Source organism: Mytilus trossulus, chromosome 1 (assembly GCF_036588685.1).
Source record: "Mytilus trossulus isolate FHL-02 chromosome 1, PNRI_Mtr1.1.1.hap1, whole genome shotgun sequence".
NCBI classification, from domain to species: Eukaryota; Metazoa; Mollusca; class Bivalvia; order Mytilida; family Mytilidae; genus Mytilus; species Mytilus trossulus.
The window spans coordinates 90,200,958-90,224,661 of NC_086373.1; the positions used below are offsets into that span (position 1 = coordinate 90,200,958).

At 32.1% G+C, this 23,704-nt stretch overlaps 2 protein-coding genes across 3 annotated transcripts; both read left to right on the forward strand.

Moving 5' to 3' along the window:
• The first annotated feature begins 81 nt into the window (after positions 1-81).
• On the forward strand, positions 82-23,704 carry LOC134690015 (repetitive organellar protein-like). Of its 2 annotated transcripts, none has more exons than XM_063549988.1 (5): positions 82-223; positions 13,607-16,592; positions 19,997-20,098; positions 20,488-20,586; positions 22,423-23,704. In XM_063549988.1, exons 2-5 carry the CDS (start codon positions 13,628-13,630, stop codon positions 22,530-22,532), a joined length of 3,276 nt encoding a protein of 1,091 aa, XP_063406058.1. In that variant the 5' UTR covers positions 82-223; positions 13,607-13,627; the 3' UTR covers positions 22,533-23,704. The 2 variants fall into 2 exon arrangements, with proteins under 2 accessions (XP_063406058.1, XP_063406066.1); XM_063549996.1 differs by having other exon boundaries at positions 106-198.
• LOC134703492 (uncharacterized) lies at positions 623-2,299 on the forward strand. Its single transcript, XM_063563503.1, has 2 exons — positions 623-868; positions 1,232-2,299. The coding sequence occupies exons 1-2, from the start codon at positions 623-625 to the stop codon at positions 2,297-2,299; spliced, it is 1,314 nt and encodes a 437-aa protein (XP_063419573.1).

The window sequence follows — 23,704 nt, forward strand, 5'->3', positions numbered from 1 at the left end:
TGTCTTTTTGAAACATAGTAACCATTTCATTTAAATTTTCACGATTAAATATCATAACTAAGAGGAATTAACATAAAAAAACAATTACGACATCAATATCGTAAACATTCCCACGTGCGTCTGCTGAATTTGTTAGCAGACGAAACTGGAGAAACAGGAACAGAGAGATTCAAACGCTACAAGACATTATATATTGGCGTAATATTTTATACAAAAACTAACTGTATGTTCCCTTAATTGTTACAAAAGTTGTTAACCTCTGTTTTAAACACTGAGTGATATATCTTTCAAAGATATTGTCTGGTCAAAGTCAATGGCCCCATGTTTTATAGTAAATTATGAATTTGTATGTTTGTGTAAATATTGTCAATGTCATGTTTGAGGGAGGATTAGAAAAGAGGGACGAAAGATACCAAAGGGACAGTCAAACTCATAAATCAAAAACAAACCACAGGAGGTTGAAATCCTATCAATGAGGGTCTATAAATATGTCAACTCGACTATCACAGTAGAGCTTCTCTCGTAGAGAGAAGCGACAGGAATGCAATGCGTTTTTCAATTTTTTTGATCACTAAACCATGAAAATGAGGTCAAAAATATTACTCAGGGACTTTGTAATGGCATGCAGGGAGTTGTACACCATGTGGCAAAGGATAGTCTTCCTATTATCAACTTTAATGAAAAGTTAGTTACTCTTGAAAGAGCTTCCTTTGATGTTTTTGATCTGAAACAACAGAAGAATTTGGCTAGCAGGAAACAGTTTCCTGTAATATTGGCATTTGCACTTACTGTACATAGAGCACAAGGACAGACACTGCAAAATGTGGAAGTTGATTCTTTTTCATTTTTTGCTCCAGGACAGATGAGGGTTTGGATGGGGTTAAATGACTAAAGAATAATGCCCTTAAAAAATGAAGAATAGAGAATAATGGGCCAAAAAATAGAAGATTAGAGAATAAAAGGGTTAATTTTTGGAAGATTAGAGAAAAAAGGGGGTAATTTTTTAAAGATTAGAGAAAAAGGGGGTGAAAATTAAATGTTTACAGAATAACAGACCCCCCCATCCAGACCCTCACAGATGGGTGTTGCAGTTGGGCGTGCAGTCAGCATTGACGGTTTAAGGCTGGTTAATTATAACAGTTCAGCTGCTAATAAGAAACATCCAGATATTGTTTATGAATTTTATGACAGAGTTTTTAATGATTTTTTAGATGATTTATCCTGTTGTAAGGATACATTTGTTATGCCATCTGTCGAATGTTCCCCGCCAGATGACCCAACTGATCAGGATCCAGATGATACTTATATTTGTATGGACATGGATGAACTGCCAGTTTTAGCTTCACCATGGGATATTTTTGAATTTCAAACAGAAAATAAATCTGCGCCATTTATGTCGGATATATCTCCTGATTTCTTCGTATCATTACCTTTGGAAGACCATGTGAATTATCTATATTATAATGTTGATGCCATTGTTAGTGCGAAATTGGATAATTCTGATAATTGGATTAATGCATACACCAAGTTGAATGAATTTGTGTTATCTGATAAACATATATTGTCTATTCAGAAACTATTTAAAGTGAACAATATAAATAAATATCAGAATAAATTGTCCACCAAAATAGTATTTTGGTTAATGAATAAAGAAATAGAAAAAAAAGCTAAAGCTGTAACTGCTAAACAGATAACTGACATTGAGGCTGAAACAAGCATAGAGGAAGAATTGTCCTCAGCAGGAAAAAGCAAAATTAGGTATTTGACTGGAGCCTGTGTCCAAAAAATTACTAAACGTTTAAAAGAGTCTGTATTAAGAAAAATGGGTCAGAGCACCAAAAAAAGCAAGCTGGCTATGAGGATGGACTATAAAAAACAGTGTTTGCTGAAGCAGTTTCGCATTAGTGAATTAGATGTTGCTGACAATGATGAAAGTATGGTTGAAATTGATTTTAAGCAAGGACCATCGAGGGGTTTAACAATACCAAATGACAGTGTATTTAACTTTTTCCTGTCTTTACATAGTGTATTACAACATAAATTAAGTCTGAAACAAATGCATTTATATTTGGAAGACTTGCATAACCATTGTAGGAATGCTGTTGATAATGATGATGTACTAATTGGCAAATGGATTTCATTATTTGATATTCAGGATGATGGTAAAATTGAAGATGAACTATTTTTAACACTTATTATGGAATTATATCGGGATGTAACTGAACATTTTATTAGAATTTCTTTTGTTGATTCTTTAAAATATTTCAAAAGAACCATTCCAAGGAAACGGATTTTTTAATAGTTTGACATCATAATACTTTAGGAATAATTATGAGAAAGTACTTGATAAATTTGTATGATTTATTTCGACTGTTTGTTTAATTAAATACTATACCTCATTTACATATATTCACTGCTGATTGGAATTTCCTCGACTTCCTGCCATGGCCAAAAATAATGACAAGGATTCTGTCAGGACGTAAAAAGAAGCTGTAAATTAATAATTAGTGACCTGCAAAGTAGTTTAAGTGGTTAATTGAAGTAACAATATGTTTATTAGTTGACGCATAGCGTTTATTCCGATCAAAAAGTCCCAGATTCAAAAAAGTTAAAAAAAATTGAAAAACGCGTTGCATTCCTGTTGCTTCTCTCTACGAGAGAAGCTCTACTGTGATAGTCGAGTTGACATATTTATAGACCCTCATTGATAGGATTTCAACCTCCTGTGAACAAACTGACAATGCCATGGCTAAAAATGAAAAAGACACAGAAAAACAACAGTACACATGATACAACATAGAAAACTAAAGAATAAACAACACGACCCCCACCAAAAACTAGGGGTGATCTAAAGTGCTCCAGAAGGGTAAGAAGATCCTGCTCCACATGTGGCACGGGTTGTGTTGCTTATGTGATTACAAATCCGGTATATAGTCTAATTCGGTAGGTCACATTCATGAATGGAAAGGGGATTGTAGGTACGACGTAAGGAACATATCCAATATCATTTGTGAAACGGTTATTCCATAACGGTCAAACAACTCATGATGGCGTCCGTAAAATTTACAGAGGGATGATTTCAACTTCACCATTTGGAACTCTTGGTTTAATAGCTTCCCTGTGAGCAGCAACCCTCTATCAAGAAAATCATGATAGGAAATGCAAGCACGGGAATATCGTATCAATTGGGAGATATATACCCCGTATGTAGGTGCTGCTGGAATGTTGCTACTTAGAAATGGAAAGTTCACAATTGGAAAGCTGAAATCATCTCTTTTGTCGTAAAGTTTTGTTTTCAACCGACCCTCATTGTCAATTTCAAGATGTAAGTCAAGATATGAAGCCGACTTAACTGTATCTCTAGTATCCTTTATCTCTAGTTCGATGGGATAGATGCGTTCCACATAGTCACCAAATTTTGAATTGTTTAGTGAAAGAACATCATCTATATAGCGGAAAGTAGATCAAAGGATATTGCTAACTTCTTATCTTTCTTCCTAAGAAGTTCTTGCATGAAGTCAGCCTCATAATAATAAAGAAACAAGTCGGCAAGTAGAGGGGCACAGTTTTTTCCCATTGGAATGCCGACAGTCTGTTGAAAAACATGTCCTCCAAATGTAACAAATATGTTTTCAATCAAGAAATCAAGCATCTTGATAATATCAGTTTCAGAGAAATTTTTGTTTGAATCAGAGTGATTTTTTACAAATTAGGATTTATCCCTCCCTAAGACAAGATACTTGTATCTACGTTGGCCAATTCTTTTTTAAGAAGCAAAGTAATACCAACTCTTTCAATTTGTCTTTTAGTTTGGAATGTTGAATACTTGTGTAAAGAGTAGAAAAGTCAAATGTTTTGATACTGTTACAAGATGGAAGAGAGTTAGATTGTATGTACTCTAAAAGATCTTTATAGTATCCACATCTGATTCACGCCACCTCTAGAATAGGCAGTTTCACAATAACTTTGAAGCCCGTCTTTGATTGCTGATAAAATAGATGTTAATAATTTAGAAAGAGGTTTCATGGAGCACTTGGAAGACCCAGCAATATACCGCTGTTTGTAAGGACACTTATGTAGTTTAGGTATCCAATAAAGTGATGGAAGATCCAGTTCTTCATCTTTAGCTGCAGAACCGTAGCTCATAGGTCCTTATATTATTTTTTGACTAATTGCAGACCACAAATAGTCAAAAGATAACATAAGGACCTATGAGCTATTAAGGGAGGATCATCTTCGCTAGCCAAGGGTTACCATCCACTCCCGTGAAGAGAACGGGAGTGGATCGTAACCCTTGGCTAGCGAAGATGAGGGAGAATAGGCCACAGGAGTTTGAAATCCTATCAATAAGTGGGTAAAAATATACCAAAGTCGACTATCACAGTAGAGAGTCGACTTTGGTATATTTTTACCCACTGATTGATAGGATTTCAAACTCCTGTGGATATGCACAGAAACAAGTAGCTTGGGGAAAGGGTACCCCAATTTCCCGAGAAATATGAGAAAAACGTAATATCCCCAAAACAAACTGATATATCCTGAGAAAAAGATTTTTAATGGTGTTATAAGGGTACCACAATTTCACGAGAAATACGAGAAAAACATAATATCCCCAAAACAAACTGATATATCCTGAGAAAAAGATTTTTTTAATGGTGTTATAAGGGTACCACGATTTCCTGAGAAATACGAGAAAAACATAATATCCCCAAAACAAGCTGATATATATATCCTTAGAAAAAGATTTTTAATGGTGTTATTGGTGTTGTACTGCTTAAATGAGTGTAACCGCATACAATAATAAGGTTTAAGGCGTTCATATTTAATAAAAGTATACAAGATCTTCAAAAAATCGATTTTTATATATCTTGTATCTTGTTATATGTCTTCATATATATCCATCGAATGACAGGACCAAATGAAAAATGCTAATAACTTTTTCATTTCTCGAAGGATTTATCTTTTATTCCAGTATTCAAATATTTTATTGGACAAAGCACATATGATACAGGGCTTAAATTAGAATATTGTTTGTTTGTCCTTTACCGACCGACCCTATCAATTTGTTCCGCCTGAAAATCTTTTATTTGTATTTACCAGCAAGATTTTATTTCGTTTTATTTTTTCGTTCCTTCCAAAAATCTTATATTTGTATTTCCCGCTCAAAACATTTTTACCAGAATCCTCGGGTTTTATCTTTAACGTATACGGTCCGGTCCGTTTGGTATCACCTCAGCTTTTGACATGAACACTCGCATTTGAAGTTTCAATGCATTTGTTTGAAATCGATGTTGAACGTTTCCTCATGATATAACGTACGTTACTCTGTACCTTTATACTTAAAGAGCAGGGTTCATTTACAAAAGTTCGTTTGATACAAAATTGTCAACGTGTGTACAAACTAATTTGTAAACGGACGTTGTGTTCCGCAGACCAGGATGATTATATTAACGATGCCGATATATTATTTATATCTGACATGAACCAAAAGTGACGAAAGCCTGTAAAGTGGAGAATATCTGGCAGTAAAATCGCCAACTTTTCAATACAGATCATTTATATATGCGATGTAAAATACGTTACAATTGAGTCTTGTAGCATTTTTATTGGAAACAACTTTTAGGCACACACGAAATTAACACTCTAGGGACTTTTCTACTAGTAATGTATGACTTCCCGGACATATCTTACCAGTACAAAGTTATCTCTTACAGAAAACCTTTAGGAAAGCGTACAAGGTACGTACATGACGTAGTTCAGAATATGAGTGCAAGTTCCAACTCTTCAAAGTTCCAGGCATATAAACGTTGAAGATATGCTGCACAGGTCTATATTTTGATATTTGAAAACAAAATTGTAGTGCATATGAATTAGCTTCACATTCTACATATTTTTTTTTCAAAACTAATATAGTCCCAGAAAACTTATTAGCAAAAACAAAACGGACCAAAATGACAGTATGCAGATTTTGTATCTATAAAATAAAATATTATACCTACCTGCCTACCCATGACAAATAATATACCGAGCCAAGTTATTTTATTAGAGAAAAAAATAAAATATTTTACCTACCTACCTACCATGTTTCAAAACTTAGGGTCGGGCAAACAAACAATATTTTAATTTAGGCCCAATGTGTATTCCAAGATACAAACACATTAAATGTGACAATTTATGCAAATACAACATACAGAAAACATTTCAAGTACTAATTATATATATATATAATACCAATGGTAGACCAACTGACATTAGATTTTTATTACGAAGTTCAAAAGCTTGACTTAAATAATTACATATTTGTCTGGTGTCAACCAGATTTACTAGATTAAGTAAAATAAATCGTTGATTTAATATCATCATCATTATTAAGGTTTTTGAAAATATCAAACTTCTCTCGAAGGTCTTTATATAGAGAACAATATAAAAGAAAATGAACTTCATCTTTATTTAAAATTTGAAATTTAAAAGATTTTATCATTTTATATATTGATGTAAAAAAAAAAAAAAAAAAATCTTTTTTAAAACACGTTAGAAAACGTGGCTTGACCAACGCTGATAATGACAGGGCCAAAATCGACAATGACAGGACCAAATAAATTTCTATTTACTTTTTAGCTCACCTGGCCTTTTCTCATCACTTGGCGTCCGGCGTCTGTCGTCGTTAACTTTTACAAAAATCTTCTCCTCTGAAACTACTGGACCAAATTAAACCAAACTTGGCCACAATCATCATTGATGTATCTTAAGTTTCAAATTTGTGTTTTTTGACCCGCCCAACCAACCAAGATGGCTGCCATGGCTAAAAATAGAACATAGGGGTAAAATGGCTTATAACTCAAAAACCAAAGCATTTAGAGCAAATCTGACAGGGTTGATATTGTTTATCAGGTCAAGATCTACCTGCCCTGAAATTTTCAGATGAATCAAACAACCCATTGTTGGGTTGCTGCCCCTAAATTGGTAATTTTAAGGAAGTTTTACTGTTTTGGGTTATTATCTTGAATATTATTATAGATGGAGATAAACTGTAAACTGCAATAATGTTCAGCAAAGTAAGATTTACAAATAAGTCAACATGACCAAAATAGTCAGTTGACCCCTTTAGGAGTTATTGCCCTTTATAGTCAATTTTTAACCATTTTTCGTAAATCTCCATGATCTTTTACGATAATCTTCTCCTCTGAAACTACCTGGCCAAATAAATCCAAACTTGGCCACAATCATCATTGATGTAACTAGTTTCAAATTTGTGTTTTTTGACCCGGCCAACCAACCAAGATGGCCGCCACAGCTAAAAATAGAACATAGGGGTAAAATGCAGTTTTTGGCTTATAACTCAAAAACCAAAGCATTTAGGGCAAATCTGACAGGGTTGATATTGTTTATCAGGTCAAGATCTATCTGCTCTGGAATTTTCAGATGAATCAGACAACCCATTGTTGGGTTGCTGCCCCTAAATTGGTAATTTTAAGGAAATTTTACTGTTTTGGGCTATTATCTTGAATATTATTATAGATGGAGATAAACTGTAAACAGCAATAATGTTCAGCAAAGTAAGATTTACACATAAGTCAACATGACCAAAATGGTCAGTTGACCCCTTTAGGAGTTATTGCCCTTTATAGTCAATCTTTAACCATTTTTCGTAAATCTCCATGATCTTTTACAAAAATCTTCTCCTCTGAAACTACCAGGCCAAATAAATCCAAACTTGGCCACAATCATCATTGGGGTATCTAGTTTAAAAATTGTGTCCGGTAACCTGGCCAACCAACCAAGATGGCCGCCATGGCTAAAAATAGAACATAGGGGTAAAATGCAGTTTTTGGCTTATAACTCAAAAACCAAAGCATTTAGAGCAAATCTGACAGTGATAAATTGTTTATCAGGTTAAGATCTATCTGATCTGATATTTTTCGTTGTTAGGTTGCTGCACCTAAATTGGTAATTTTAAAGAAATTTTGCTGTTTTTGGTTATTATCTTGAATATTATTATAGATAAAGATAAACTGTAAACAGCAATAATGTTCAGCAAAGTAAGATTTACAAATAAGTCAACATGACCGAAATTGTCAGTTGACCCCTTAAGGAGTTATTGCCCTTTATAGTCAATTTTTAACCATTTTTCGTAAATCTTGGTAATCTTTTACAAAAATCTTCTCCTATAACTACTGGGCCAAATACTTCCAAACTTTAACTGAATGTTTCTTAGGGTATCTTGTTTATAAATTGTATCCGAAATTTTGATCCATCAACAAACATGGTCGCCATTGCTAAAAATAGAACATAGGGATCAAATGCAGTTTTTGGCTTAGGTAGCAATACACAGTTAGAAGTTTAGTTTCGCATTATGGCCCCTGTGAATTTTTTAAATATGAAAGTTTTTGTACAATAAAATTGATTTTTAGGTAATTGAAGAATAATATAGCCTTCTTAGTGGGTTTATATGAACATTTAGATTGATTTTAACATGTTTTATAGGCCATTTCAATGATTGACAGTCCGTATTTTCCTATCCGTACCGTTCATAGGTCCATAAATTATTGTAGTGTTTATCAACAAAGATTTTGCGCTCGATCTTTTCAATTCAATTTTATGGAAAAACGAGCAGGAAGACATATGATTTTTTTTGGACCACTTGATAGATATAAACCTATGGATTCAGGAAAGGTATCACTGTAATTCATTGAAATTTTCCTTTAGACCAAATTTTGGAGACTTTTGTGACATGTTCACCCCCCTTTTTTGCTATATTTTGTATCTAAGAAATGCAGATTGTTGCCATGGTTACACCCAAAAGGGATTATATTTCACCCTTATGACCATTAGAAATCAAATCTATGGAAGATTCTCTTTCTACAAGTATATACATGCATAACACACATATAAAGCCTTCTTTGTTAGACAGGAGGGGAAAGGGGGTGTTTAAAAATTATGAGTGTCGATTTTAAGTTTTTTTCCTAACTGTGTATTGCTACCTTATGGCATTTGACAAAGCAAATAATTGCCTTTTTTTCAGACAAACATACCACAAAACTATTGATATTTAGGTTATAGATACAATTCTAAGGAAGAAACAACCTTTAGTATGACAATGTATGTTAGTTTTGTTGTTTATTGTCCTTAGCAACCAATATAGACATTTTGACACATAGACTTGGTTCCGTTATTAATTGATACTTTATTGGCTACCCCTTGGAAAAGAAGATTGCGCGTTATGTAGAAACCTTAGAAGGGAACGCTTTATATTTTTTCATGCGACTAAATCAAATTTATTATTTTAGCAAGTATAGAGTCACAATTTAGCATGAATTAAGCCCAATTTTTTCCCCGCTGTTATAAATAAATTCAGTATTGACTAAATTTTAACCAAGGCCTTCGTATGGTAATACACAACAAAATTGACATTCTAGAGCTTTAAAATAGCTTTAACTTGTAAAAGTTGTCTACTGTTAAGGTTAAGTTAGGTTTTTAAACAAGGAAAGACAGGCTTAGAAGGTATAGTTTTAGAAAATTGACTAAAAAAGGAGAAAATGCACTTTGACATGGCATGTTTCATAAAATCACTTTTTTGTTGCATTTCAGTGTCAACTGCTAACCTTCATAAAATATTTATTTCTGAACCGATTTTCAAAACTAGCAGGCGAAAATGCTCGTTTTAACTAGTAGAAAACAGAAATCCATTTAAAGTGGAATTGGGAAAAAAAATGTTAATCCTTAAGGTAGCAATACACAGTTAGAAGTTTAGTTTCGCATTATGGCCCCTGTGAATTTTTTAAATATGAAAGTTTTTGTACAATAAAATTGATTTTTAGGTAATTGAAGAATAATATAGCCTTCTTAGTGGGTTTATATGAACATTTAGATTGATTTTAACATGTTTTATAGGCCATTTCAATGATTGACAGTCCGTATTTTCCTATCCGTACCGTTCATAGGTCCATAAATTATTGTAGTGTTTATCAACAAAGATTTTGCGCTCGATCTTTTCAATTCAATTTTATGGAAAAACGAGCAGGAAGACATATGATTTTTTTTGGACCACTTGATAGATATAAACCTATGGATTCAGGAAAGGTATCACTGTAATTCATTGAAATTTTCCTTTAGACCAAATTTTGGAGACTTTTGTGACATGTTCACCCCCCTTTTTTGCTATATTTTGTATCTAAGAAATGCAGATTGTTGCCATGGTTACACCCAAAAGGGATTATATTTCACCCTTATGACCATTAGAAATCAAATCTATGGAAGATTCTCTTTCTACAAGTATATACATGCATAACACACATATAAAGCCTTCTTTGTTAGACAGGAGGGGAAAGGGGGTGTTTAAAAATTATGAGTGTCGATTTTAAGTTTTTTTCCTAACTGTGTATTGCTACCTTATAACTCAAAAACCAAAGCATTTAGAGCAAATCTGACAGGGGGTAATATTGTTTATCAGGTCAAGATCTATCTGCCCTGAAATTTTCAGATGAATCAGACATTCTGTTGTTGGGTTGCTGCCCCTGAATTGATAATTTTAAGGAAATTTTGCTGTTTTTGGTTATTATCTTGAATATTATTATAGATATAGATAAACTGTAAAGTGAGCAATAATGTTCCGCAAAGTAAGATCTACAAATAAGTCAATTTGGCCAAAATTGTCAATTGACCCCTTAAGGAGTTATTGCCCTTTAAAGACTTTTTTCACAATTTGTTCATCATGTTGACTTACTTTAAAAAAACTGCAGCTAAACTTAGGCTAAATGAGTTTCAGAGTATCTAGTATAAATTTTATTTCCTTGTATGTAAAGAAACATAGCTCCTATTGCTAAAATAGAACATAGGAGAAAATGATTTTTTTTTGCTTTTGAAGAAAATAGGAGGATCCAAAGAACATTTAAATAAATTGAAAAGCCAAAATAATCATTGATGAGAGATTTAACCAAAAGAATTAAGGTGAGTGATTCAGGCTTTTGAGAGCCTCTTGTTTATTGTTGGCCCAGTTTTCAAGTTGGCCCAAATCGGGGTCCATATGTGGACTCATAAGGTCTGATATGATTATGTTCCAAACCATATTTTAAAATTTCTAATATATTTACCAAAGTTAAACTTTATTTGATTTCATCAAAAATTTAATGATTGGGGTTCTTTGATATGCCAAATCTAACTGTGAATGTAGATTCTTAATTTTTGGTCCGTTTTCCAATTGGTCTACAATGGGTCCAAAATTAAACTAAGTTTGATTTTAACAAAAATTGAAATTTTGGGCTTAACATGTACTTAGATTTTTGATTATGGGCCCAGTTTTCAAGTTGGTCCAAATCAGGAACCCAAGTTAATATATTAAGTATTGTGCAATAGCAAGAAATTTTTCAATTGCACAGTATTGTGCAATACTGAATGGCAAGACATTTTCAATTACACATTGTTGTGCAATAGAAAGAAATTTTAATTGGAGTATTCTTTCTTTGTCCAGAATAGTAGTTGAATCAACTAAAATCATTGTTTTATACAATATACAATGTAAATTCACTTTTACTACCAACTGATAAATTAAAACAATCTTTACCATTCAGTGATAACAAGCACTTTTTTTTACATTTTAAGATTTTAAGATTTATTCAAATGAGTAGTTACTGTTGCAAACTCCATAAGAAATTTGAATTGAGATCAGTTTTGGAATAAGAGAAAGGGGGATGTGAAAAAAAATTGGGGGGGGGGGGGGGGGTAAATTTTTCTCATTTCAGATTTCATAAATTAAAAGAAAATTTCTTTAAACTTTTTTTTGAGAGGATTAATATTCAATAGCATAGTGAATTGCTCAAAGGCAAAACAAAAATTAAGTTCATTAGACCACATTCATTCTGTGTCAAAAACCTATGCTGTGTCAACTATTTAATCACAATCCAAATTTAGAGCTGAATCCAGCTTGAATGTTGTGTCCATACTTGCCCCAACCGTTCAGGGTTCAACCTCTGCGGTCGTATAAAGCTGCGCCCTGTGGAGCATCTGGTTTGACAATACAATGCACATTTGATGGATTCTAGCATCATTTAGTCATGCTAAATTATTGAAATCTTCACAATTTCTGCAATTTAGTTAAATTGTAGACGGTCTGTCTAAAATGAAAGTGGCCACATTCATGTTCATTCATAATATTGAAATTAAGTTGTATTTGATGATAATACATAATAGTATATTAAGGTTGAGGATGAACATTGATGTGACCATTTTCATTTTTGTGAAAAACCACCCAAAAAGTGACGTTTTTTGGCATATTTCACAGATTTTTCATATTTAAGCTTCAATCCGAGCGTTTTTAATGATTAAATCAGTTAAAATCTTTCACTTAAACCAATCAAATCAATTGAAATAGACACTTAAGTGTTTCACCCTTTCCTCAATTGAAATTATTTTTTTGCATACTTGATTCGCATAGGATTTTTTTTAATAAAATGCAAAAAATATGCTTTAAGGGGGCTTGCGGGTCTAAATGATTTTTTTTATTTAATATAGGACTTCGCCATATTTTTCTATAAATGAACTTTATCTTAAACTTAATAGAAAAATGAAATAAAAAAATGGGGTCACCGTTCATTTACGCTCACAATCTGCTTTCAATAGAAGCATACATTTTGGTTAATTTCCTTTTTTTCTATTGATCTAATAGGAGAAATAAGGTAATATCAAAATCAAAAAAGAACTAAATTACAGAAATCGCTTAAATTTTACAATTATTTAGTTTATGTACAGCTTATTCGAAAACAACAATAAAAATATAGGTAACCGATGATTTAAAAAAGATAGTTCAATTTTAATGCCAAAAAAATGGCATTTTTGCACCAAAAGGGAGATAATTTGGAGCTTTTTCAATGATATTTACTTTTTATAAGTCACCTGGGGTCAACACGAATTGATTTTTTGGAATGATTTTTGTACCATATGATAAAGTAACAACTACTTAAGGTAATAAATAAAATTTTTAATGAAAAATAAATGTTTAATTTTTTTCTCAAAATCTTATAACCGCGAGCCTCCTTAAAGTATAAAGGCATTGCGAAAAACAACTATTTCATCAATTAAATTTAAGTTGAATATTCCTATGATATTCCTTTTCATATTGGATACAAATTTTATTAAAACTACTGCAGACACTTTGTAGTCAAAGCGTTTCAACTGAGGTAATACACAGGCGTCATTATGGAGTAAAGGGGGTGTCGTCAAAAGAGGTTATTATGGAGGAAAGGGTTTAAAGGGGTTATAATCTTTCGTTAGATGAACTTGTAAATTGAGGCCAAAATCGGCCCTTACCTGACCTACTCCTTTAAATCAAATTTCAATAAACATAAAAGTCATAATAATAAAAAGATGAAACTGACAAGTACTTGTTAAAAAGGTATCTAAAATCTTTATTTGAGTACAGTATTCTGTGTTTTAATATTTTTTAGAGCTTTTTTTCCAAGCAAGCTGAAGCCCTGCCTATCAATTAATTACATAAGTCAATCTAATTACAATGCTTGAGCAATCATTTATACAAAAAAGCAAGAAAGTCATCCAATTTTCGAAACTGCAAGCATAATTAGGAAAATAACTTTAAATATTTTCCTTTTTTCAGATAACAAGACAGTCTTAAGCTATGATGTTTAGCTCTGAAACTGAACTAGATGCTTTGAACAAGTCAGATGATATAACCTTGTATCAGGACAATTTTACTGCTGAAAAAACTTTACAAAACAATGGAACTCAAGATTCAACAAAGATTGAAAATAATCCAGGCATGTCTTCACAACAAAGTTCAGATTTGCAATGTCAGACGCTAGGTAAGGAAAACGCAAAACAAGTTAAGGAACATTTATTCAAATTAATGGCATCAGAAGAAATAAGTACCAACTTCAATGGAAATCAATTTGAGGAAGCATCAGAAAAAACAGACTTTTTTCCAAATGAAATGTCAAAAGAAATACAGGAAGAGGAAAATGAGAATTCCTTTGGTAAACCCATCACTGAACCAAGAAAAGATTTAACTGAACATGATTATTCAATACACACAACAGAAAATAATGATGAAACGATAAAACAAGCAGAGTCATTACATGAAACATTATTATTACCTAATTTAGATGAACAGCAGATTAAACCAGAAAGGAGTCAAACTGTTGATGGTTTACAAGTGCATTTTGCTTCTCCATTATTTGTCTATCATGAATACAGCATAAGTGAATGTTCCAGTAGAACTGAGACCATGGATTCTGATAGTAGTATGGAAATCCTTGAATCAGAAATTAGATCGGATGAATCAAGTGTAGAAAACAAGACAAGGGACATAAGTAAGGGTCCACTAGAAATCATAGAAGAATCTATGGAAAGTAAGGGTCCTCCAAAAGTATTAGAAAAATCTATGGAAAGTAAGGGTCCTCTTGGAGTATCAGAAACATCTTTGGAAAGTAAAGATCCTCTAGAATTGCTAGAAGAATCTATGGAAAGTAAAAGTCCACAAGAAGTATTAAAACAATCTATGGAACTAAGTACAAATAGATCTGAGGAAATAAGTGATACTTCTACCAAAGTTTCTGAAGACAATTTACATCCCATTATGTTTAGTGATCAATTTGAGAACAAGAGTACAAGTAACTTGTCTATAAAAATATCTGCACATACTGTTATACCTTCAATATATAACAATAAATTGTCAGAAGAAAGTGTACAAGTTGCTCCATCATCTTCATTTGAAAACAAGATAGTAAAAGACTCTGAAAGTCTAATTCCCTCTGATGATTCTTCTCAAGAAGACAAGATTATTTCAGAAGTAAGAAAAACTTTAGAAAATCTAATTGTTCAATGCTGTGACATAAATGATGAATGTTTAAAAAATGAATATGAAGTCAAATGTACATCTGAACCAAACTGTGCCCTTGTCATGCTCAAAGTATCATTTGAAGAAAATGGGCTCTCACAATTTTCACAAAAGGAGAAAGAGTTGGAGACATTTTCTGACTCTCATAGACAAGAGGTTAGACAAGTTATAACTAAAGATTTTACCAAGTTTGATATTGATGAGTTAGATGAAGCAATACTTTTAAATTCCAACCAACAGCAATCATCAGAAGATATTAACTTTGAAAACTCTGTATCAGAAGAACTTTCATCTACTGAAAACAGTAAGTTAGAGATGATAGATATTCAACCTTCTATCCATTTAGAAACTGAAAATAACATGTCTCAATTGGAGGATTTGGCAAACATTTCAAACACACCAAACTACAGTGATAAAGCCAAGATGTTACAGGAAGAAAATAAAGAAAAAGTAAATCAGATTTTGTCTCCAAAATGTCTTGAATCGAAGAGGGAAATTGAAGAATCAGAAATTGCAATGAGTTCCTGTGATAATCAAGTTACATCAATAAGTTCACATTCACAGCAATCTGTTGAGGAGCAATCTAATTCACAACTTCAAATATTTGATAGTGAAAATGAAAGTACTGAATCAGAAACAGAAATGCATGAATCTTTCATTCAAGTAGAAGATATCAAACCATTAAATGGATTAAATGACAAGACAAAAGGCAATGAAAATGATGAGATCTCAGAAAGTGAAGAAATTGTGGATCAGTGCATTACCAATTTTGAAAATCCAAGAAAAGGAGATGAAGATTTACATAACAATATAAAGAGTGATGAACAAGATCTGTGTGCAGAAGCACAAAAAGGGGGAGACAACTGTAATAGCATTAGTCCAAAAGAGGTGGAGCAAAGTAATGATGTTACAATGGTATTTTCTAATGTGAATGAAAGTTTGAAGATAGATCATGAACATGCATTTAATGGAAAGGATGAACATATCGATGACAAACAAAATATTCCTGAAGAATTTCCCAATGAATCTCCAGCTGATTCTTCAGACAGAAAACCAAACTCTGATTTGATTGATGATGACACAACAAACATTTTGATTTATAAAAATGTTTCAAAGGATTGTAATTTGGATAAAGACCAAGAAAGTAATGTACCTATTATAGAAAGTAATATTGACTTCAATGGATTATCTAATTCTAAGAACCAACAGCAGGAACTTAATCCATGTTTAAATGAAAGCTCTGAATCAATAGTAATTAACAAACAATTAGATCTGCACTCAAATGCAGTCAGTGAAGATGCCAAATTGCAAGTGCAAGAAAGCACTAGTATCAATCAGAATGATGAGGAGAGGTTTATTAAAATAAATGAAAATCATTTATCTTCAAATTATCTTCAAACTAACCAGACTAATCAAAGATTAGACAGAAAGAGATCTGTAACGAAGACGGAGATTGAGGATGAAGAACCATCAGCAAAAGTGTCTACATATCATTCCATATCTGAAAGACTTGATCAAGTTGATGAAAAGTATGAATATGCTGATGTCAGATTAGTGGACAAAGAGGGAACACAGCATGAGGACGATACAGTATCTGAACCTGTTGATATCAAAATGACTGAGGAATTACATTACAATGATATACAAAAGAAATGTTGTGCTAAGGAACAAATGGACCAGACAGTGCCTGATGAAATTGACGATGGTGTAAAGCTGGCAACAGAAACGCTTTATTCTCAACAGATGGGTATGATTAATCTTATCTTTATAATATTTTACTTCGTAGAAAATATAATTAGGTGCACAAGCTTGATTTTTTAGCTCACCGGGCCCGAAGTGAGCTTTTCTCATCTCTCGGCAACCGTCGTCTGTCGTCCGTCGTTAACTTTTACAAAAATCTTCTCCTCTGAAACTACTGGGCCAAATTAAACCAAACTTGGCCACAATCATCATTGATGTATCTTGTTTAAAAAATTTTGTTTTTTGACCCGGCCAACCAACCAAGATGGCTGCCATGGCTAAAAATAGAACATAGAGGTAAAATGCAGTTTTTGGCTTATAACTCAAAAACAAAAGCATTTAGAGCAAATCTGACATGGGGTAAAATTGTTTATCAGGTCAAGATCTATCTGCCCTGAAATTTCAAGATGAATGGGACAACCCATTGTTGGGTTGCTGCCCCTGAATTGGTAATTTTAAGGAAATTTTGCTGTTTTTGGATATTATCTTGAATATTATTATGGATAGAGATAAACTGTAAACAGCAATAATGTACAGCAATTTAAGACTCAAAAATAAGTCAAAATGACCAAAATGGTCAATTGACCCCCTAAGAAGTTATTGTCCTTTATAATCAATTTTTAACAATTTTCATAAAATTTGTAAATTTTTACTTATATTTTCTACTGAAACTACACAGACAAGTTCATTATAGATAGAGATAATTGTAAGCAGCAAGAATGTTCAGTAAAGTAAGATGTACAAACACATCACAATCACCTAAACACAATTTTGTCAGGAACTGTCTGCTTCCTTTGTTTAATTCACATATACCAAGGTGAGCGACACAGGCTCTGTAGAGCCTCTAGTTTAAGTTTCTTTTTAGCTCACCTGGCATAGCCATGTGAGCTTATGCCATCACTTGGCGTCCGTGGTCGTATGCGTCGTCTTTCATTGTCGTAAACTATTTCAAGAATCTTCTCCTCTGAAACTACTGGGCCAAATACTTCCAAACTTTAAAGGAATGTTCCTTAGGGTATCTAGTTTATAAATTGTATCCGAAGTTTTGATCTATCAACAAACATGGTCGCCATTGCTAAAAATAGAACATAGGGGTCAAATGCAATTTTTGGCTTATATCTCAAAAGCGAAAGCATTTAGAGCAAATCTGACATGGGGGTAAAAATGTTCATAAGGTCAAGATCTATCAGCCCTGAAATTTTCAGATGAATCAAACAATCCATTGTTGGGTTGCTGCCACTTAATTGGTAATTTTAAGGAAATTTTGCAGTTTTTGGTCATTATCTTGAATATTATTATAGATAAAGATAAACTGTAAACAGCAAAAATGATCAGCAAAGTAAGATCTACAAATAAGTTAATATGACCAAAATTGTCAATTGACCCCTTAAGGTCAAGTAACAGTAAATGGGCTATGTCACAGATTTCAGTAAAATTTGGCATACAATTGTGGCTCGATGAACTTCAACTGAAAATCGAAAAAAATAATGTATTTTTCTCAATTATCATTTGAAATATTACTGTTTGAATTCTTACAAAATGGTTGAACATTTGTATAGAAGGCACATAAAATCAGTAGAAACCCTTCTAAAATTTGTCTTAAAATCGCCAAATCTTGAATTCTACTCCATAGATTTTTCTTAGAAAACTATATGTTGTTGATACATACATTTTCGTTATAATGATGCAAAATAAAGATAGGGTCACCGACTTCGTTTTTATGGTATACATCATTCAAAGTTGCGTTCTTTGTGAAAAAATCCAACAAAACGTCGAAATAATTGTAACGTTATCGCGTTGCAGGCCGTAAAACGTTGATTTTTGACGTTTTTCACTTCCAACAAGGTATAAAATTGATTATTAGACAAAAAACGAAGTCGGTGACCCTATGATTATTTTATGTCATTAAAACAGAAATTTATGTGTCAACAATATATAGTTTTTTAAGAAAAATCTATGGAGTAGAATTAGAGATTTGGCGATTTTAATACAAATTTTAGAAGGTTTTTCGCTGATTTTATGTGCTTTCTATACAAATGTTCACCCATATAAAAAGAAATCAATCTGCAATTTTTCAGATAATAAAAGAGATAAATGTATTATTTTTTCAATTTTCAGTTGTAGTTCAACGAGCCAAGGTTGTATGCAAATTTTTAGCAAAATCTGCGACATAGCCCATTTACTGTTCCTTGACCTTAAGGGGTATTGTCCTTTAATGACAATTTTTCACAATTTGTTCATCATATTAGCTAACTTTAAAAAATCTTCTCCTCTAAAACAACTCAACCAAATTCAACCAAACTTCAACTGAATGATCAGTAGGGTGTATAAAATAAAGTTTGTGTTTTATTTTCTATTTTGTCAAAAAACATGGCCGTCATGGCTAAAAATAGAACACAGGTTAAAATGCAGTTTTTGGCTTAAATCTCAAAAACTCCAGCATTTAGAGCAAATTAGACAAGAAGTTCAAGTATTTATTAGGTCAAGGTCTACCTGTCCTGAAATTTTCAGCCGAATTGGGTAACTGGACTGTGGTTTTGCAGGTATAATGCCCCTGAATTGATGATTTTAAAGAAATTTTGCAGTTTTTGGTTATTATCTTGAATATTTTATAATAGATACAGATAAAGTCAAATTGACCAAAATTGGCAATTGACCCCTTAAGGAGTTATTGCCCTTTAAAGACTTTTTTCACAATTTGTTCATCATGTTGACTTACTTTAAAAAATCTTCTCCTTTGAAACTGCTGTATCAATTTCAGCCAAACTTAGGCTAAATGAGTTTCAGAGTATCTAGTATACTATAAATTTTATATTTTATTTCCTTGTATGTCAAGAAACATAGCTCCTATGGCTAAAATAGAACATAGGAGAAAATGATTTGATTTTTTTTGCTTTTGAAGAAAATAGGACGATTCAAAGAACATTTAAATAAATTGAAAAGCCAACTTAATCATTGATGAGAGATTTAACCCAAAAAAATTAAGGTGAGCGATTCAGGCTCTTGAGAGCCTCTTGTTCATAAGACATATTGCTAGGTTTTTGTGCATGCTTATAAATCAGTGTTCACATTAATCACAAGCCAGGAATGTAATAATGTGTTTGTGTCTGTGAAATTTTCCTGAAAAGAGGCCTCACAAACCTTATGATAAAAGAAATTTTATGAAAGAATAATTTTTGTGCTGGTAAGTTTAAATGTTTTTCATGAAGTAACATGTCAAGAATAGTAAATATGTTGATCAAATCTAAACGATTTTAAAGGATTTGCATCATTTGAAAATTTAATGTACCTTGAGAAACGAAAAATGTTTCACAAAAGAGTTTTATCTGTTGGTTAAGTGAAATAGATATGTTTTTCATATGTATAAGTATATTCCAGCTCATGAATGACAATTGAAATGTTTAATTTTAGATAAAAAGGAAGATGATATGTGTACAATGGACATGAAGGGAGATGGCAAACATATTTTACCAGAGGAGATGTCAGAGGATTACATATGCAGAGAAAACAATGGTATGATTAAGCTGTAAAAGTTTTCTGAACAATTGGTGTCTTGTCTTAAATTAAAGTTTGTGACAGTCTAAGGCTATAAGTCACCATACTACCTTCAACAATGATCCGCCCATTACTCAGTCAGCTATAAAAATTGGTGTATGAAATGATTATACAGTGCATATGTCTTTCTTGCATGGCTTATTTGACTGATTTCATTGTTTTGGAGCATTGATAATGTTGAAAAAAATATATGTGCTTCTGACTGCTGAAATTTGAAAAAAGTTTTTTAAGTTTTTGTGATACTTGTAAAAAACCTTTATCCTTTAGACTTTAAAAATACCATTGATCATGGTTAGTGAAGCAGGCGAGATATTTCAGCATGATGACAAATGTTCTACTTTTTTCAGACTTTCATGGCAACTCAATGGTTCAGGCATTTAAATGGAAGTATGTACCTTCCATAGATCTAGACTCAGTTGTACCTAATTGTGAAGAAGAAAAAGATGGTATGTGAATATTTCATCCATGGTTACCATTTATTTTTTAGCTCACCTGACCTGAAAGGTCAAGTGAGCTTTTCTCATCACTTGGCGTCCGTCCTCCGTACACTTTTACAAATATCTTCTCCTCTGAAACTACTGGGCCAAATTTAACCAAACTTGGCCACAATCATCCTTGGGGTATCTTTCATCTTCAAATGTCAGGGCAGATAGATCTTGACCAGATAAACAATTTTACCTCTTGTCAGATTTGCTCTAAATGCTTTGGTTTTTGAGAAATAACCAAAAACTGCATTTAACCTCCAAACTTGGCCACAATTATCATTGTGGTATATTGTTTAAAAAATGTGTCTGATGACCCAGCCTACCAAACAAAATGGCCGACTTGGCTAAAATTAGAACATAGTGGTAAAATGCAGTTTTTGCTTTATATCTTTGAAACTAAGACATTTAGGGCAAATCTGTCAACAATTAAATGTCCATTAGAATAAGAGCTACCCCCTCACAAATTTTCAGATGAATCTGACAACCCGTTGTTGGGTTGGCCGTTGCTGCCCTAAAATTGGTAATTTTAAGGAAATTTTGCAGATTTTGGTTATTATCTTGAATACTATTATAGATAGAGATAAACTGTAGACAGCAGTAATGTTCAGCAAAGTAAGATCTACAAATAAGTCAATTTGATCAAAATTGTTGGAGGACCCCTTAAGGGGTTATTGCCCTTTATAGTCAATATTGAACAAATTTTCATCATTTTTGTAACTTGTACAAAAATCTTCTTTTCTAAAACTATGGGCCAAATTTAACCAAACTTGATCACAATCATTACTAGGGTATCTATTATGACCCTGCCTACCAAACTAAATGGCGGACATCAATAAATACAGTAACAAGTGAGCGACACAGGCTCTTGAGACCCTCTAGTTTTTGAAATCAACTTTTTTTAAATGTTTTTGTTTTCAATTTCTATGCTGCTGTAGGGTCAATCTGTATAAGACTGAAACATAAGTCTGTTTTAAGACACATATAACTATAACATGTATAAGTTCTCAATCACTTACTATTACATGTGCATATATATCAGTTTGAGCTTTGAAGGCTAATTCTATAACATCTTTAAAATGATTGAAAAATGTTATGTCAGCCATGTAGTTGTGAGGAGAACTAAAGAACTGAAGAAGGCCAATGGCCGAAACGTCTTGAAAAATTGGTTTCTTGATACTATTATATAAAGTATGTTCCCTATTGGAATTTTGAAAACAAGGACTAATTCTAGACAATGTTAACTTCTTTTTCTGTGTAATTAAGTTTAATAAGAACTACTTGTGATAGATCAGTAATATTTTCCATTATTCTAATATTTACTATCAATAGATTGTTACCTCCAAGAAAACATTATCAATTGCCGCTAATCCAAGGTTGACAATGCCTTTTTGAGTGGTAACAATCTACTCTTATAATCATCCTATCAGCTGTGTATTATTTACTTTATTTTACTGAATGTTCTATTACTATAATAACTTATAAAAACTATAACTTGTACAAAACAATCACCTAATAAAGCGCACAATTGATCAAGCGTCTCCATACAGAGTGATAGAATTTGCCATGGGTTAGTTAATTGTCTCTCCCTCTTATTAAACAATCAGAATCCTGCATTTTCATATGAAGTTCAAGTATAATTATGACAAATAAATACTTATTATACACAAGCCAATCAGGCTCCTGGTTTTGAAATTTGTATAACTGAAATTTTTACATTTTACAGCTTCTTGTTACCAGTAATATTCAATTGTACATATGTATAATAAATGATATCTCAAATTTTATTTTCTCTTTTAGCTAAGCCATTATTGCCAGCACCTATGAAGACATGTAAAAAGCCATACAGACTGGGTTTATCAAAACTACAGAAACTTAGCAGTTTACATCCTAAACTCAAAAGAGTCTGAAAAATGTTCCTTTGAATTAGAATTTATATAATGATGTAAACTTTTTATACTTAATTTAATTATACTGTGGCTATAGGTTAGTCATGTGTTTGTTTGTTTTTTTTATTAGTTATTTCGGAGGATGGAAACTCTTTTGTATTATAATGTACTAGATAAAATAGCTATTTTTTTGTATTCAATATTTACCTTTATTATTATTTTAAATAGATTTAACATTTTTTTTTTATTAATTTATAATCATTTTCTTGGATATCAAATATGCTTTTTAAAGGATCAGAAAAAATGAATATACCAGATATGAATGATATTTACTGTAACTCATGTTTATTTTTTCTATTCTATGTACAATACATATGTGTTTACTCTGGACAAGGCACTTGCAATTCTGTTCAGACACAATGTTCAAGGGTAGTTCATTAAAATTTCAGCTTCATTGCTACTATAAGTAATTTACTTCATTAAAAAAGAAGACTCATTCATTCTGACAGTGGACACCTGACCAAACCTTTATTTTTATGGGTCATTATATGAAGTTCTTGATTTCATATTTTTTCTAATACATTTTATGTTCTTATCAAAAAGCAGACAACACACTACCATGTTTTCCACTCATTTTAAAATGTTCCGAACTTCCCCCTCTTTTGAACTTTTTCTATTTAAAGCAGTCTATTGACTTTTATTTGATCCTTTAAAAACACTGTTAATTAAATTTTATGCCAAAGTAACCTGTGATTTATGACTGTGATAAAGTGGATTCCAGTTGTTGAATTATTAATGATAGTTAAATTTAATGTTTTTGTTCAAGTTTATTAATGACAATATTGTTTCTTATGTACCCTGCCATTTTTTCATACCCATGACAACTTATTCTTACAGTACCGTTAAAGAATTAAAAATAAAACAATAAACAAAACTTTTAAAGCTTATATTGCTTCTAAATAAAAAAATAAAAAAATTTTCACAGGAGTTATCATTCATGTCACATCAGTTAAAATGGCAGGACAAGAACATATTGCTCATCAAGGCATAACTGTGATATTGTAATATAGAGAATTGTTCAAGTTTTTCCATCTTTTTGTTAATAATTCAGTGTTTGTTGGTATTTAATGTATTATTTACACGTTGTAGCTTAGTTATATGTCTAAAATATTCATTAAAAATAATGATTGTAA

What these genes read in the sequence shown, in the direction of transcription:
- LOC134690015 (XM_063549988.1), top strand. Translation starts at nt 13,628, where the DNA reads ATGATGTTTAGCTCTGAAACTGAACTAGATGCTTTGAACAAGTCAGAT. An exon ending in GCTTTATTCTCAACAGATGG is followed by an intron (nt 16,593 to 19,996) that starts GTATGATTAATC and finishes GTTTAATTTTAG; the next exon opens with ATAAAAAGGAAGATGATATG. An exon ending in CATATGCAGAGAAAACAATG is followed by an intron (nt 20,099 to 20,487) that starts GTATGATTAAGC and finishes TACTTTTTTCAG; the next exon opens with ACTTTCATGGCAACTCAATG.
- LOC134703492 (XM_063563503.1), top strand. Translation starts at nt 623, where the DNA reads ATGCAGGGAGTTGTACACCATGTGGCAAAGGATAGTCTTCCTATTATC. An exon ending in TTGCTCCAGGACAGATGAGG is followed by an intron (nt 869 to 1,231) that starts GTTTGGATGGGG and finishes TCCTGTTGTAAG; the next exon opens with GATACATTTGTTATGCCATC.